The sequence below is a fragment of the Aulonocara stuartgranti genome, assembly GCF_965226115.1.
Source record: "Aulonocara stuartgranti genome assembly, chromosome: 10".
Lineage (NCBI taxonomy): Eukaryota > Metazoa > Chordata > Actinopteri > Cichliformes > Cichlidae > Aulonocara > Aulonocara stuartgranti.
The window spans coordinates 34,360,517-34,375,062 of NC_138946.1; the positions used below are offsets into that span (position 1 = coordinate 34,360,517).

The following is a 14,546-nucleotide window of genomic DNA, read 5'->3' on the forward strand; positions in this document are numbered from 1 at the left end:
GCCGTCAAATAGAAACAGGGCAACAAATAGAAACAGGGCGACAACTAGAAACAGGGCAACAAATAGAAACAGGCCGACAAATAGAAACAGGCCGACAAATAGAAACAGGCCGTCAAATAGAAACAGGGCAACAAATAGAAACAGGCCGACAAATAGAAACAGGCCGACAAATAGAAACAGGCCGTCAAATAGAAACAGGCCGACAAATAGAAACAGGCCGTCAAATAGAAACAGGGCAACAAATAGAAACAGGCCGTCAAATAGAAACAGGGCAACAAATAGAAACAGGCCAACAAATAGAAACAGGCCGACAAATAGAAACAAGCCGTCAAATAGAAACAGGGCAACAAATAGAAACGGCAACAAATAGAAACAGGCGTTCAAATAGAAACAGGCCGACAAATAGAAACAGGGCAACAAATAGAAACAGGGCAACAAATAGAAATAGGCGTTCAAATAGAAACAGGGCGACAAATAGAAACAGGGCAACAAATAGAAACAGGGCAACAAATAGAAACAGGCGTTCAAATAGAAACAGGGCGACAAATAGAAACAGGGCGACAAATAGAAACAGGGCAACAAATAGAAACAGGCGTTCAAATAGAAACAGGGCGACAAATAGAAACAGGGCAACAAATAGAAACAGGGCAACAAATAGAAATAGGCGTTCAAATAGAAACAGGGCGACAAATAGAAACAGGGCAACAAATAGAAACAGGCCGACAAACAGAAACAGGGCAACAAACAGAAACAGGCCGACAAACAGAAACAGGGCGACAAACAGAAACAGGGCGACAAACAGAAACAGGCCGACAAATAGAAACAGGCCGACAAATAGAAACAGGCGTTCAAATAGAAACAGGGCGACAAATAGAAACAGGGCAACAAACAGAAACAGGGCAACAAACAGAAACAGGCCGACAAATAGAAACAGGCGTTCAAATAGAAACAGGGCGACAAATAGAAACAGGGCAACAAACAGAAACAGGGCGACAAATAGAAACAGGGCAACAAATAGAAACAGGGCAACAAACAGAAACAGGCGTTCAAATAGAAACAGGGCAACAAATAGGAACAGGCCGTCAAATAGAAACAGGGCAACAAACAGAAACAGGGCGACAAATAGAAACAGGGCAACAAACAGAAACAGGGCAACAAACAGAAACAGGCCGACAAATAGAAACAGGGCAACAAATAGAAACAGGGCAACAAATAGAAACAGGCGTTCAAATAGAAACAGGGCGACAAATAGAAACAGGGCAACAAATAGAAACAGGGCAACAAATAGAAACAGGCGTTCAAATAGAAACAGGGCGACAAATAGAAACAGGGCAACAAATAGAAACAGGGCAACAAATAGAAACAGGCGACAAATAGAAACAGGGCAACAAATAGAAACAGGCGTTCAAATAGAAACAGGGCAACAAATAGAAACAGGCGTTCAAATAGAAACAGGGCAACAAATAGAAACAGGCCGACAAATAGAAACAGGCCGTCAAATAGAAACGGCAACAAATAGAAACAGGCGTTCAAATAGAAACAGGGCGACAAATAGAAACAGGGCGACAAATAGAAACAGGGCAACAAACAGAAACAGGGCAACAAACAGAAACAGGCCGACAAATAGAAACAGGGCAACAAATAGAAACAGGGCAACAAATAGAAACAGGCGTTCAAATAGAAACAGGGCGACAAATAGAAACAGGGCAACAAATAGAAACAGGGCAACAAATAGAAACAGGCGTTCAAATAGAAACAGGGCGACAAATAGAAACAGGGCGACAAATAGAAACAGGGCAACAAATAGAAACAGGCCGACAAATAGAAACAGGGCAACAAATAGAAACAGGGCAACAAATAGAAACAGGCGTTCAAATAGAAACAGGCCGACAAATAGAAACAGGCCGACAAACAGAAACAGGCCGACAAACAGAAACAGGGCGACAAACAGAAACAGGGCGACAAACAGAAACAGGCCGACAAATAGAAACAGGCCGACAAATAGAAACAGGCGTTCAAATAGAAACAGGGCGACAAATAGAAACAGGGCGACAAACAGAAACAGGGCAACAAACAGAAACAGGCCGACAAATAGAAACAGGCGTTCAAATAGAAACAAGGCGACAAATAGAAACAGGGCAACAAACAGAAACAAGGCGACAAATAGAAACAGGGCAACAAACAGAAACAGGGCAACAAACAGAAACAGGCCGACAAATAGAAACAGGGCGACAAATAGAAACAGGGCGACAAATAGAAACAGGGCAACAAATAGAAACAGGCGTTCAAATAGAAACAGGGCGACAAATAGAAACAGGGCAACAAATAGAAACAGGCGACAAATAGAAACAGGGCAACAAATAGAAACAGGCGTTCAAATAGAAACAGGGCAACAAATAGAAACAGGCCGACAAATAGGAACAGGCCGTCAAATAGAAACAGGGCAACAAACAGAAACAGGGCAACAAACAGAAACAGGCCGACAAATAGAAACAGGCCGACAAATAGAAACAGGCCGACAAACAGAAACAGGCCGACAAATAGAAACAGGGCAACAAACAGAAACAGGCCGACAAACAGAAACAGGGCAACAAATAGACACAGGCCGACAAACAGAAACAGGGCAACAAACAGAAACAGGGCGACAAACAGAAACAGGGCGACAAATAGAAACAGGCGTTCAAATAGAAACAAGGCGACAAATAGAAACAGGGCAACAAACAGAAACAAGGCGACAAATAGAAACAGGGCAACAAACAGAAACAGGGCGACAAATAGAAACAGGGCAACAAATAGAAACAGGGCAACAAATAGAAACAGGCGTTCAAATAGAAACAGGGCAACAAATAGAAACAGGGCGACAAATAGGAACAGGCCGTCAAATAGAAACAGGGCAACAAACAGAAACAGGCCGACAAATAGAAACAGGGCAACAAACAGAAACAGGGCAACAAACAGAAACAGGCCGACAAATAGAAACAGGGCGACAAATAGAAACAGGGCGACAAATAGAAACAGGGCAACAAATAGAAACAGGCGTTCAAATAGAAACAGGGCGACAAATAGAAACAGGGCAACAAATAGAAACAGGCGACAAATAGAAACAGGGCAACAAATAGAAACAGGCGTTCAAATAGAAACAGGGCAACAAATAGAAACAGGCCGACAAATAGGAACAGGCCGTCAAATAGAAACAGGGCAACAAACAGAAACAGGGCAACAAACAGAAACAGGCCGACAAATAGAAACAGGCCGACAAATAGAAACAGGCCGACAAACAGAAACAGGCCGACAAATAGAAACAGGGCAACAAACAGAAACAGGCCGACAAACAGAAACAGGGCAACAAATAGACACAGGCCGACAAACAGAAACAGGGCAACAAACAGAAACAGGGCGACAAACAGAAACAGGGCGACAAACAGAAACAGGGCAACAAATAGACACAGGCCGACAAACAGAAACAGGCCGACAAATAGAAACAGGGCGACAAACAGAAACAGGGCGACAAACAGAAACAGGGCGACAAACAGAAACAGGGCGACAAATAGACACAGGCCGACAAACAGAAACAGGCCGACAAATAGAAACAGGCCGACAAATAGAAACAGGCCGACAAATAGGAAATTATAAAGCGCTGGAAAAGTTTAGGGAGAATATTTTAATTTGAAAAGTGTCTGAATCCATCAAGAAGTGGAAGCTGGTGTGAGGAGAGAAAAGACACTTCTGCTGAATAAATGAGGATGAAGGGAGGCAGTAATCGCTTAAGCTGTTATACATCGCGAGCTATTAATCTCCGGCGAAGCAATCCCAGACGGAGATGAGATACACCAAGATCCAATTAACTTCATGTGCAAGAGGAACTGGCCTCTGCTGACCAGGTTTCCTCCACCCCGCCGCACAATACCTCGAGGACGTCCCCGAGCCGGGGGCCGTCAAAAGATCGCCGTGTGATCTGACAGCGGACCTTCACGCTCATTTATTCAGTAACTGCAACTCTCCTGAAATTTAAATCATGAGGCAAAACTCTGACTTAATCACTGCTGTCCAAACTTTAACTGTTACAACTGTTTATACAGCTGCAGGCACAAACTTTCCTTCTTCCTCCTCTTATCATTCAACAAAGGCTCAGAGTCCTCAGTCAGCAGAGCTCGCTGGGGTCACCGTGCCGCAACCGCAGACCGCACACACACATGCATATACACACACACACACATGCATATGAACACACACACATGCATATGCACACACGGGAAGTATAGAGGCAGGCTGTGGTGGGACTCGTATAGCTTTTATTGCATTGCTCCTGTTTCATGACATTGTGAATGCCGTGTCTTCTTTATTGTCTTTGGCCTTCAGTCTGGTTTCGTCGCTCCTCCATCACATCTGCAGCCGTGTCAGCCGACATGTTTTTGCTTCCAAAAACTGCTGCATGTTGGTTTGATTAGTCTTTGTTTGCTTGCCAAATCACTCAGTCCTCCACTTTGCTGCAGAAGCCAGCACAGTAATTGTTTAGCTGCGAGGAGGCAGGCCAGTCCCACAATATCAAAGCATTCACAACTCTAATTATCTCTCCATCACACTAGCGTTTGGGTATTTTAATTTCAAGTCTGTCTCATAAACAATTCAGAGTTTACAGCAACAACTGGAACTAACAGTTGAAAAATGCTTCATCCCAGAGAGGACTGGATCTGCATATGCAAAACAAAAATCCCTTAATCCTCTTGTTTATGCTAATTACCCCGGCTGCTCTCAGTGTGTGTGTCTACATGTGCACTATATACACCTGTGTGTGTTTCACTGAGAGACGCTCAGAAACTCACTCTGCTGAGCTCTCTCACAATAATCCCATTGTAGCAGCAGCATTAGCACGTGCACTGGAGCGACCAGGGCAACGTAAATGACCACAACAAGCAGCGGGACACTCTGCCATCCCTCACTCATCCAATCTGAAGGGATCACAAGTGTGGCACCGTGAAAGCTTAAAGGTCTAATCTCCAGCTGGTGTGAAGTCCCCCCTCTGGTGCCACGCCTTCTCCATTCGCTTTGTTTGTGTTTGTATCAGCAGCTAGAAGTTAGATTGGCTTGTCACACCGGCCTCTTCGTTCAATCACTTCCTCATTTAATCGCCTCGTGTTATGACCGTGTTTTACCCTCAACAAACCCCTCCCTCATTAGTCTTTGCGTATGCCGATGGCATGTTTGCCATAGAAACCGAGGCACCATCAACATCGAATATACGGCTGCATCTGGAGAAGCAGCGGCCGCGTGTTGCTGTGGCTTATAGCTTGCAGACTGGGGAGGATCTGCGTTAGACAAAGCGTAAAGCGCTGGCATATTTAGGTCATAGGCTGGTCCTGGTGTGAAGGGTCGCACCAGATGGCCCGGGAGCTTTCGACCTCAGCGTTAATTACAGGAGAATTCCCCGTGGTGCGGCCAGGCTCTAACTGCAGCTTTTTCTCTCTTCCTCTCAGGTGACGAGCAAATGAGGAGCTACCTGAATGCACAACCAAACCTGACAAAGGATGACTAGACGGCGATAAAAGAAAGGCTTCTTTATGCTCCCAGTCATCCTCCCCAAGATCATCATCATCCTCCTCCTCTTGGCTCCTGCTGCTCTCTGTTTTTTTACAGCCTCGCTGAGGTGACTGGAAAGAGGGAGCGTCTTGCCCCTCCTTCTAAACCACAGCCCGGTGAGAAGGTGCTCAACCCACCCTCCACTTGGATCGTGTCCTCCTCGCCTCTGTGAGGATCCTCTGAACTTTTGCAGGCCAAGACTGCCGTAAGCCCTCCTGATGCTAAACTACTGAATGCTGACCACGAACCTGCCCTGTCTGTCTGCCTGTCTGTCTCTTATCGGCTGTCGATCTGCAACAAGTGCCATCGCATCATTACATTCCTTCGGATTTGCACTGACCGCCAACAGCCCTCATCACTAGCTATGTTTACATGCATTCGACTAAGCCACGCATGCTCTGCTGAAGCTAAAGCAGCTGCAGGAAAACGCAGCAGCGGTGCAGGCGTTGTTTATCTCTTTAAACAAGTGACTGATGTCGCATTACTCATCACAGTCTCGCCGCAGTAACAGCAGAAACAGCAAATTCAGTGTTTACACCATAAATCCAGTATTTTCACAGTGAAAGTTTTGCCGTGCATGTAAACAAGCTAGAGCCAAAAATGTGTTGCTTTGGGAAAGGTCAGTGAACGAGCCTTAAAGTCGGAGCTTTCACGCCTGCAGATGTTTCTTTGAGCCCCGCGTGCGTTTCCACTTGGATGAGAACTCGTTATGTTCGGATTGTTTGTGTCGTTTTCTGTTTATGTCGGATTTGAAGCTGGAGGTTACTGCCTATGATTGTTTCCTAACCGTGATGATGCAGTCTGGGCAATTTAAAGTGGACACTGGATATGTATAGTTTATATAATTTATATTTATAATTTATTCTATTCATGCTTTTTCCAAAAGTCAATGTCATGCTAGTCTTTTGACTGTTTATGTACACGAGAAGCAATACTAAGAACATTTAGAAGAAACCAACCTTTTTGTTCCACACTGCCTTATCAGTGAGCTCGGCTTCCCTTTAAAGAGGTCGCTCTCTGATGGTTGGTTTTGAATTTCTGGACACACCACCCACCCACACAGGGACCGAGTCGCTCTTAATGGTGGATCGCAGTCCAATCATCAGCGGTTACAATAGCAGGCATTGTGAAAAGAGGCCCTTCCTCTCCAACTGCAGATATCCCATTGCATCAGTTTATTAGCGAGGGGAATCAAAATCCCAGACAGGAACAGGAAACGCGAGCTCGTATCGTTGCAAACTGATGAATGAGGAATCCCCCTAAAGAGCTGAAAGAGCTTCATTTCTGCCTGCCGTTTCCATGGGTACACATCTCTCGCGAAGAAAACAAAACAACAATTGTCAGTGAGGGAAGCTATAGCATGTAGCTTGCACATAACACAAGCGATGGTGAAGGGTGAAAGTGATTATTGTGAAACCTCAGAGCCACTAATGGGATCCCAGGTTTTAAGGGGGAAAGATGCACTTTGCAGACCTGGAAGGAACCACAGAAGGCAGAGGATGCACTGACCGTAGCTGAGGAACAAAAGGAGACTCCGAGGTTGTTCTTGTAGCATTGATGTGTGAGCATGACTCACTGGCTGTGTGGGGGTGCTGTGTGGGCTGTGTCCTTGCTGCCAGATCATTAGCTTTAGCTTCTTCCTCCAACTGCGTGGAGCTCTCTGAATGTGATTCTGTCCCACCCGATGTGTTTACACCACCTCCATCTTCTTAACGAACTAAGCTTCTTACCTTCCATTTATTGATCTTTTCCTTTGTAATGTTATCAGAGGACTTTTTGAATACCTACAGTAGAGATATATATATAAAGCTATACCATGCAGCGATTTTAATATATTGTAAATGATGGCTTGGATGCAATGTATTTATTTGTTTGTTACATATTGAAGAATATTCTATAAAGGGAAATTTAAGGCTGCAGTATAATAGACTGAGCCATGTGTCACTGGGTTGGAAACCTTTTCCTGTCATACTGAAACAACACACGCCCCTTTTGCATTAGCTGGATTACGATTGGACGTGTCCCACGTGTAGACACAGAAATAAATGCAACGGGTTGTTTTTAAGACACATTAGTCTCATTGTAAGGATGCAATTTATATTAAGCTCATTTATGTGTTTTTATTTGTAGATTCAAAACCATTTTTGCACATTTAATGATCAGGGATTTCTTTGAGCCACCGCCTCGCACCATCGACGGCCCGGCCTCTCGGCGCTGGCGTGTCGTCGTCTGTCATCCGTAGGAACTTCCGCTCTGATCAGACGAGCCATGGATCGAGTTTCACGTTGCCAAAATTCAGTTGATTTAGCACCAGTCCGTCCTTTTATCTGTCGTAAATGTATGTTAACAATCACTGAAGTGATGTCTCGAGGAAATGCTTCTTGTCATACAAGAGTCTGTACAAATAAACTCACGTTGAGCAGAAGAGAAAAAAACAAAAAACAGAAGTTATTTTTATTTTTAGAGGACGTCAGTACACGTGTCCGAGAAGTCAAAGGGTATTCTTTTAGAGCTGGAATGTGATGCTCCCGTGGGTGGATGATGGAAAAATGTACAGGTCTGTAAATCAAATAAACCTATTCACACACACGTCTGTGCGTCTCTGTGTGTCTGTAACGCCACGGCCATGTGTGTTCACGGCGTTTGCTTCGTCTCGCTGTGTGAATCTGAGGACAGCTCGCACTGCGGCAGCGCCTCGACTGATATTTAGAGGCTGCGCGTAAACTAGAGCAAGAATCTGTGTGTGTTTAAATAGTGCTTTAATGTTCGGTGCAAGGATCGGTTCTGGCTGGAGTTGCAGATATTAATCTGTAACGTAGTTTGTTTGTAACTTTAATACAAGGATTCAAATATTTTAGGAGGAAAAATCTTTATTAAAAAGACAAGTGAGTGTTTAGTTATTAAGGCTTCAGTTTTGTGCTGCTTGGCAAAATGTTAATAGTGTTGGTGTCACAGAAATGGAGGAAACCCTGTGAGACTCGCTGTCAATCTGTTTAACCTGCAGAACGCGCGCCGACGTGTCTGTTTGCTCATCACTTGCTCATTTCCATGTGTGTCGTATTTGTGGGGAGAGGCTGCTGGAGCGCAGACACCAGACTTTAACTGCATTCTGCTGCAACAAATCAACCTGACAGACGGACCCGGGGCTTACAGTAGTACACAAACTCAATGCCAAAGAAATTGTGAGGAATGTAAATTTAAAGAAAAGTGTGGATTGATTTGAAAATCTCTCAAACCCGGATTTTATCCCCAGTAGATCCCACAAACCACGTCAAAGGTTTGAATGGAGAAAATCAACATTTTAAGAAAGATCATTTTGAATTTGAAAGTTGGTCCGGGGAGATGTTTACTGCTGCGTAGCGTCCCCTCTTCTTTTAACCACAGCCTGCAAACATCTGGGAGCTGAGGAGACCAGCTGCTGGGCTTCAAGGACAGTAATGCTGATTCCTCCACGGTGATGTGGGATTAAAGCTGCTCAACCAGGTCTCCTCTCTGGGTTAGCAGGCAGGTCAGCACCACGCTGTTGTGTAGATGGGAGCACATGTTGCTCTAAAACCTGCCTGTACCTTTTGAACTGTGTTTGCAGACTTCCAGAAGTGCTTCTGAGCCCATGCAGCGATTTGCAGGACCGAATCATGACTGTTTTACAGAATCATGCAGTTCAGCCTGATCGCGGTCGTCCAGTATTGACTTTCAGCCTTGTCCCTCACACACCGATATTTCTCCAGGTGTGCTGAATCATCGTGCACTGTAGATGATGAGATAGTTACAGGATTCATAATTGTTCCAGAAACAGAAAACAGTTTGTACAGACTGATGAACCTCTGCCCATCGTCACGTCTGAGAAACTCTTTCAGTTTCCTGCTTTTGTTCCTCCTTCCCACGTTGCTAACATCAAAATCAGCTGTTACTTTACAGAAAAGGGTTCATTCTCTCAGATCAGACGTTTGACACGTTTGTTATTCTCATTAAAGTCTGAAAGTCATCACATTCTGTTTTTATTCACATTTCGCTTCTGCAATCGAAACTATTGTATGAGCATAGTCCTTTGATTCTTGTTGCTGCTTTCTGTGAACCATCTCTGCTTGTAAATGAATCCACTTACTGTGCTATAGACCCATCATTAGCCCGCCTGCTACATCATTCAGCAGCAGCGTATTTTGTAAACCTTATAATAAAATGTCACCTGGCTTTGTTCACCAAAGGATGAGTCAGATCGAAGGCATTTAAACGATTTTATTTTGAAATAAACCTACATCCTATCTAGTTCCACACACCTCATCTTTGCTTACAAAGACTTGATTTTCATCACAGCGAGAGAAGGCAGGAGCTGATCCGTGAATGAACCACTGTATTGTTCAGGTGCAGTGATGCAGGGCCCTGTAAGACTGTTCCCAAAGTAATTTTGCAGCCCCGAGATTGGTTTACAGACACGCTGACACATCACAGGTCTCCATCCGTGCTGTGCATTCTGTAGAAAAGATATATATATATATATATTTAACTTCCCGGGAAGTGAGGACACCTTCACCAAAAGGTCATCTCTGCACAGATGCTTATTAGAAAGGGCAGCTCCCTCACATGACTGCTAATGGCGCCAGTGGACGGGTCTATGACAAGGCTGTACAAGCACAAGGAGTAAGTACACGCTGCTTTTGTGACAAAAGAAGACTTGAGACGTTGTCTGGGAGGCCTTTAATTAGGCTAAACCACAGTTAGACCTCACTATCTGATTCGACGTCAGGAGTCCGAGCGAGCTCCAAGTGGAGATTTAGTGTTTAGTTGGCGAACGACCCAAAGAAACCAACACCCTTTCCCACAGTCAGACAAATATGTACCCCAAAGTCCGATGTTCTGGTCTCAAAGTCAACACACCTAGTCATGTACAGCAGGCAGGAAACACAGGGGCGTAGACAGGAAAAGGGAACCATTCTAGCAGCGCTGGAATTTCCATCTGCACTTTGCCCACTTACACTCACAGAGGACGACACACGGGGCAAGTTCAGGTTCACAGCCTCCAAACTGTCGGCACATCCATTTCATACAAATACAGAAAGATCATCAGAATAAGTTCACTGCTGTAGAAATACATAAAAATCCTGTTTGTCCTCCGCCTTCCTCCCACAAAGACACCAGTTAGTGGCTTTAGGTTCATTGGAAACTCTAAATTGCCCACAGGTTTGAATGTGAGCGTGAATGGTTGTCTGTGTGACACCCCTGTGACAGACTGGCGCCCTGTCCAGGCTGGACCCCGCCTCTCGCCCTCAGACAGCTGCGATAGGCTCCGGCCCCCGCGACCCTGACCAGGATAAGCGGAAGAGAACGGATGGATGGAAAAAGTGGAATCTTGGCAGTCACTCGAATCAGGACACGACAGGTTTGCTGTGGGGACGATCACTATCATATTTGATTCCTCTTAGACTCTGTTGAATATGACGACTCGTTCTGCAAGACACGTGGCCTTTCTGACATCGGATGCCACAAATGTCCCTGCTTAACTGGAATAAGGAACAGCCGACAAAAATAACAGATGTTACTATATGTGAAGCAAAGTGTGTGTTTTCCACAAAACGGTCGACTGCATAGAGCAGTCAGGTCTGATGATTAAGACTAAAATAAAGCTTAGAATAAAAAAAGGAAAGAAAGCAGATCTTTCATCTCAAATGGAGCCGAGAGTTTTTATCAGAATACGTGAACCACAGCTGTTTACAGTCTGTCGCCTCTGTGAGTCTCTCACTTCCCTCTGCCGACCACCCGCCGTCCTGACCCGGCTCACGCTGCCGAGGCACGGTCACCTTCATCCAAACACGATGACATCGTCATTTTTAAGGTCATCCTGGATGTATCTGCGAGGCTGTCAAAGACAATATGTTTGCTTTTGAGCACTGAATTCGACTCTGCTCATCAGTTCACATGTTACATGTTCCTCACTTTACCATTTCTGTGTGTCGCAGATGCTTCTTCTAACATTACAGGACAGGAGGAGCTGCGAGTACAAAAGGATTAAAAACTACAAATAACTCTGTGATGTTTGAGCAACTGAGGCAAAAACAGCTGACTGCTCCATCACAAGTTCACTTAAGGCAGAGAGCTGTTCAGTTTTCATCCGCTGTCATTGTAAAGGCTCCGTGACTAACAGAAGAAGAAGTAAATGCAGTGTATTTATATGACAGTCATATCCAACATCATCATGCTTTTCTTCTGCTATGACACAGGAAACAGAGATGGAGGGTTTTAAACTCTTTGTGCCAGAAATACACCGACTGCTCTGTAAGTGACACGTCAGTGTTGTCATTTTGAAACCCTAAACTTTATTTGTTTTAGTTTCTGACACTTTGATCCAGTTTGCTGAACAAAGGCAGTGATGAGCCTAATATTCCCTCCACAACTTTAAAAGGAGTAAATGAGCGTTTTACAGCAGCATAGTCACAGCCCTGTTTAAATGAGATAACACACAACCAGGTTTGTTCATCTATTAACAAATATGTGTTTGTTTAATAATCATGTGAGGATTTCCATCCTGCACTGTGCTTGCAGTGGGAAGCTGTTACTGTGCGGTGTGATGAATGATTCGTTTGGTGTTTGGTGGACTTTGTTTCCTTTCAGACTGAGAACATTTCTGATCACGTTAAAGGAGCAGATAAGTCTTCCTATGCTTTCAGATTATGACTCTCAGATACTGTTTATCTGCAGAAGACGAGCCCTCCATTTCTTCTGTGTCCTCTCTGTAGTTTCCTACATTTTTATGAATACACTGCACACGATGTTGAAATGCCCGACTCTCAGCTTGCACCAACAAGAATCACATCGTTGGTGCAAAAACACTGTTGTCATTCCACAGAAAGAAACAGGAGCAAATGATGTGTTTGTGCAACAGGCTGCCCAAAGCCCCATTTTTAAATCGGCTAAAATAAGCTGTATGAACATGTTATTAGTTCAATTCAATTTTATTTATATAGACAAAAGTCACAATAAGACGCTTTATTTTTAGAATTCATCCCGTCTCCAACAAATCCCATAAAAGTCCAGCCAACAGCCTGGAGTTCATCCTGGCTCTGTGTCTGAGGTTGTGTTCAAGGATGTTTTGACCTGACCTGCAGAACTATCACCTACTGGCTGACGTGTAGCTGCTTCCTACAGACCCACACAGTCACATTTTATAAGATATTTTTGAACAGATGTGCAAGAATCGATCTTTGAGGTACAGCATACAGCAAAATTAAATGATCGAAGTTAAACATGGAAGTGTGGTTTATTGTTTAACACGCAACACGTGTGAAATTATTATTTGCTAACTTTTAAGACCTGCACTTTGGTTGGCTGGCTTGAGCGATGCTCTTCCTCTCCTCTACTTTGGACTTCATGGATGTTTTTAGCCCCGTGGAGCCGGCTGACCTTCAGCTGTCAGAGTCTGCATTAATGCATATCTCTGCATGTGTTATTATGCGATTAAAGAAGCTGACACATGTTCGAGGGAAAACACGAGGTGCCCTCCTGCCCTCATGGAATGAATAAGAGATGTCGGTGGGCTCAGCAACGTCAGTGAAGGAGTAAATGATTCAGGAACACGTGTCAAGAACATGGCAGGAAGTGGCCATGCTTGCTGTCTTTGGAGCAGACGTCATTACCCCACAGCCAGCTATGATGATCACTCCTCGCTTCCCACCGGGCCTTGAGACTGTAACTTCATCTCAAACTGTGTCAGTGACGTCCCCGCTGGGATGAGGGATTAATTTGATTTGCATGCTTACTAACAAGGATGAAATGCAAATTGACAATGAAACAGTGTTACTGCAGTGTGCTTGTTAAGCACCACAGTGGGTTCAGTGTCACGGGTGAAGCAAGAGTGAGTTATGAATACCAGAGTTTTCTGAATTAAACATGAGCTTATGCTTGGCCTGCAAAGACTGGATGATGGTGCTATTTTTAATCCCACGATTCCATATTTAGAGCTGATGTTTCCACTGCAGCGTGAACTGAGGCTATTTATGCACACGCCCATGTGTGTGGGTAGCATCTGCATTCATCGCTCCCACACAAGAAGCAGAGGTGTGGAAGCAGCTTTGTGAATGATTTGTGTGTGGAGAAGTGAGAAAGTGCCGACCACAGTGTGGAGGAAGGCAAATTACACGGAGTAGCTACACACACACAAACAGGTGCATGCAAACGAGATGACAGAGTAAATCGCTCACACCTGCAGTACCACACCTCTTCTACTTTAAACGGGGTCAGACACCAAATGAGAGGATATCTGCTGCTTTGTGTAGTCAAATGAAACATGTTTGATGTAAGGAACATATTACACACATAGCTGATGTGCACATCCCTGGGTGCTCCAACTGGGCTGGATCAGCCATGCTGCAGTATACCTACAATACCCACAGTCCCATTTGTCAAGCTGGTCGACCCTTTAGGAACAGCAGCCGCTGGTCTGGCTCTTGACTGAATGGCTGCTCTGAATGTTTGTACAGATATCAGATGAAAATAAACGAATCCTGATGACGACCTTCTGACTTTCCCTTTAACCCTCTCAGGCTCAAATTAGACTTTTTGTTGCTAATGCACAACCAAGTCCTGCAGTGGTACTTCTGAGTAAACAAAACTCATAAAATATGTATGTGGGGTAATCAGGTTGTTCGTTATAAACTGTTGTAAATCTGCAACGCCTGCCTGGAGAGGGTTAACACTGACAGTGGCACTAAATCACTAAACCACTGGAAAATATAGAAATTCAGTTTTCCTAATGTTTTCTCTATGATCACATTTCTGCAAAGCAAATGATTTCCATCAGACTCAGTGTTCCCAGATGCTAACAGCTAATCCATATATGTCAGAATACAAACAGGTTACACTTTTCCAGTTGTTTCAGCACGATGTCATTACAGTTACAGTGGCTTTTGTAGTGTTACCGATGGCTGAATTTCCACCCATCAGGTTAGTTTTTCATATTTTGCATGAAATTTGTGAAT

At 44.3% G+C, this 14,546-nt stretch overlaps 1 protein-coding gene across 2 annotated transcripts in view; it reads left to right on the forward strand.

The window, feature by feature from the left end:
* The window catches only part of spns2 (SPNS lysolipid transporter 2, sphingosine-1-phosphate), a 61,379-nt gene extending 53,213 nt beyond the window's left edge, over window positions 1-8,166 (forward strand). For both annotated transcript variants that reach the window (XM_082548836.1, XM_082548837.1), the window contains exon 13: window positions 5,475-8,166. In XM_082548836.1, the coding sequence (XP_082404962.1) occupies window positions 5,475-5,489 (15 nt within the window). In that variant the 3' untranslated portion in view covers window positions 5,490-8,166. The remainder of the gene's footprint in view (window positions 1-5,474) is intronic.
* Window positions 8,167-14,546: the final 6,380 nt, after the last annotated feature.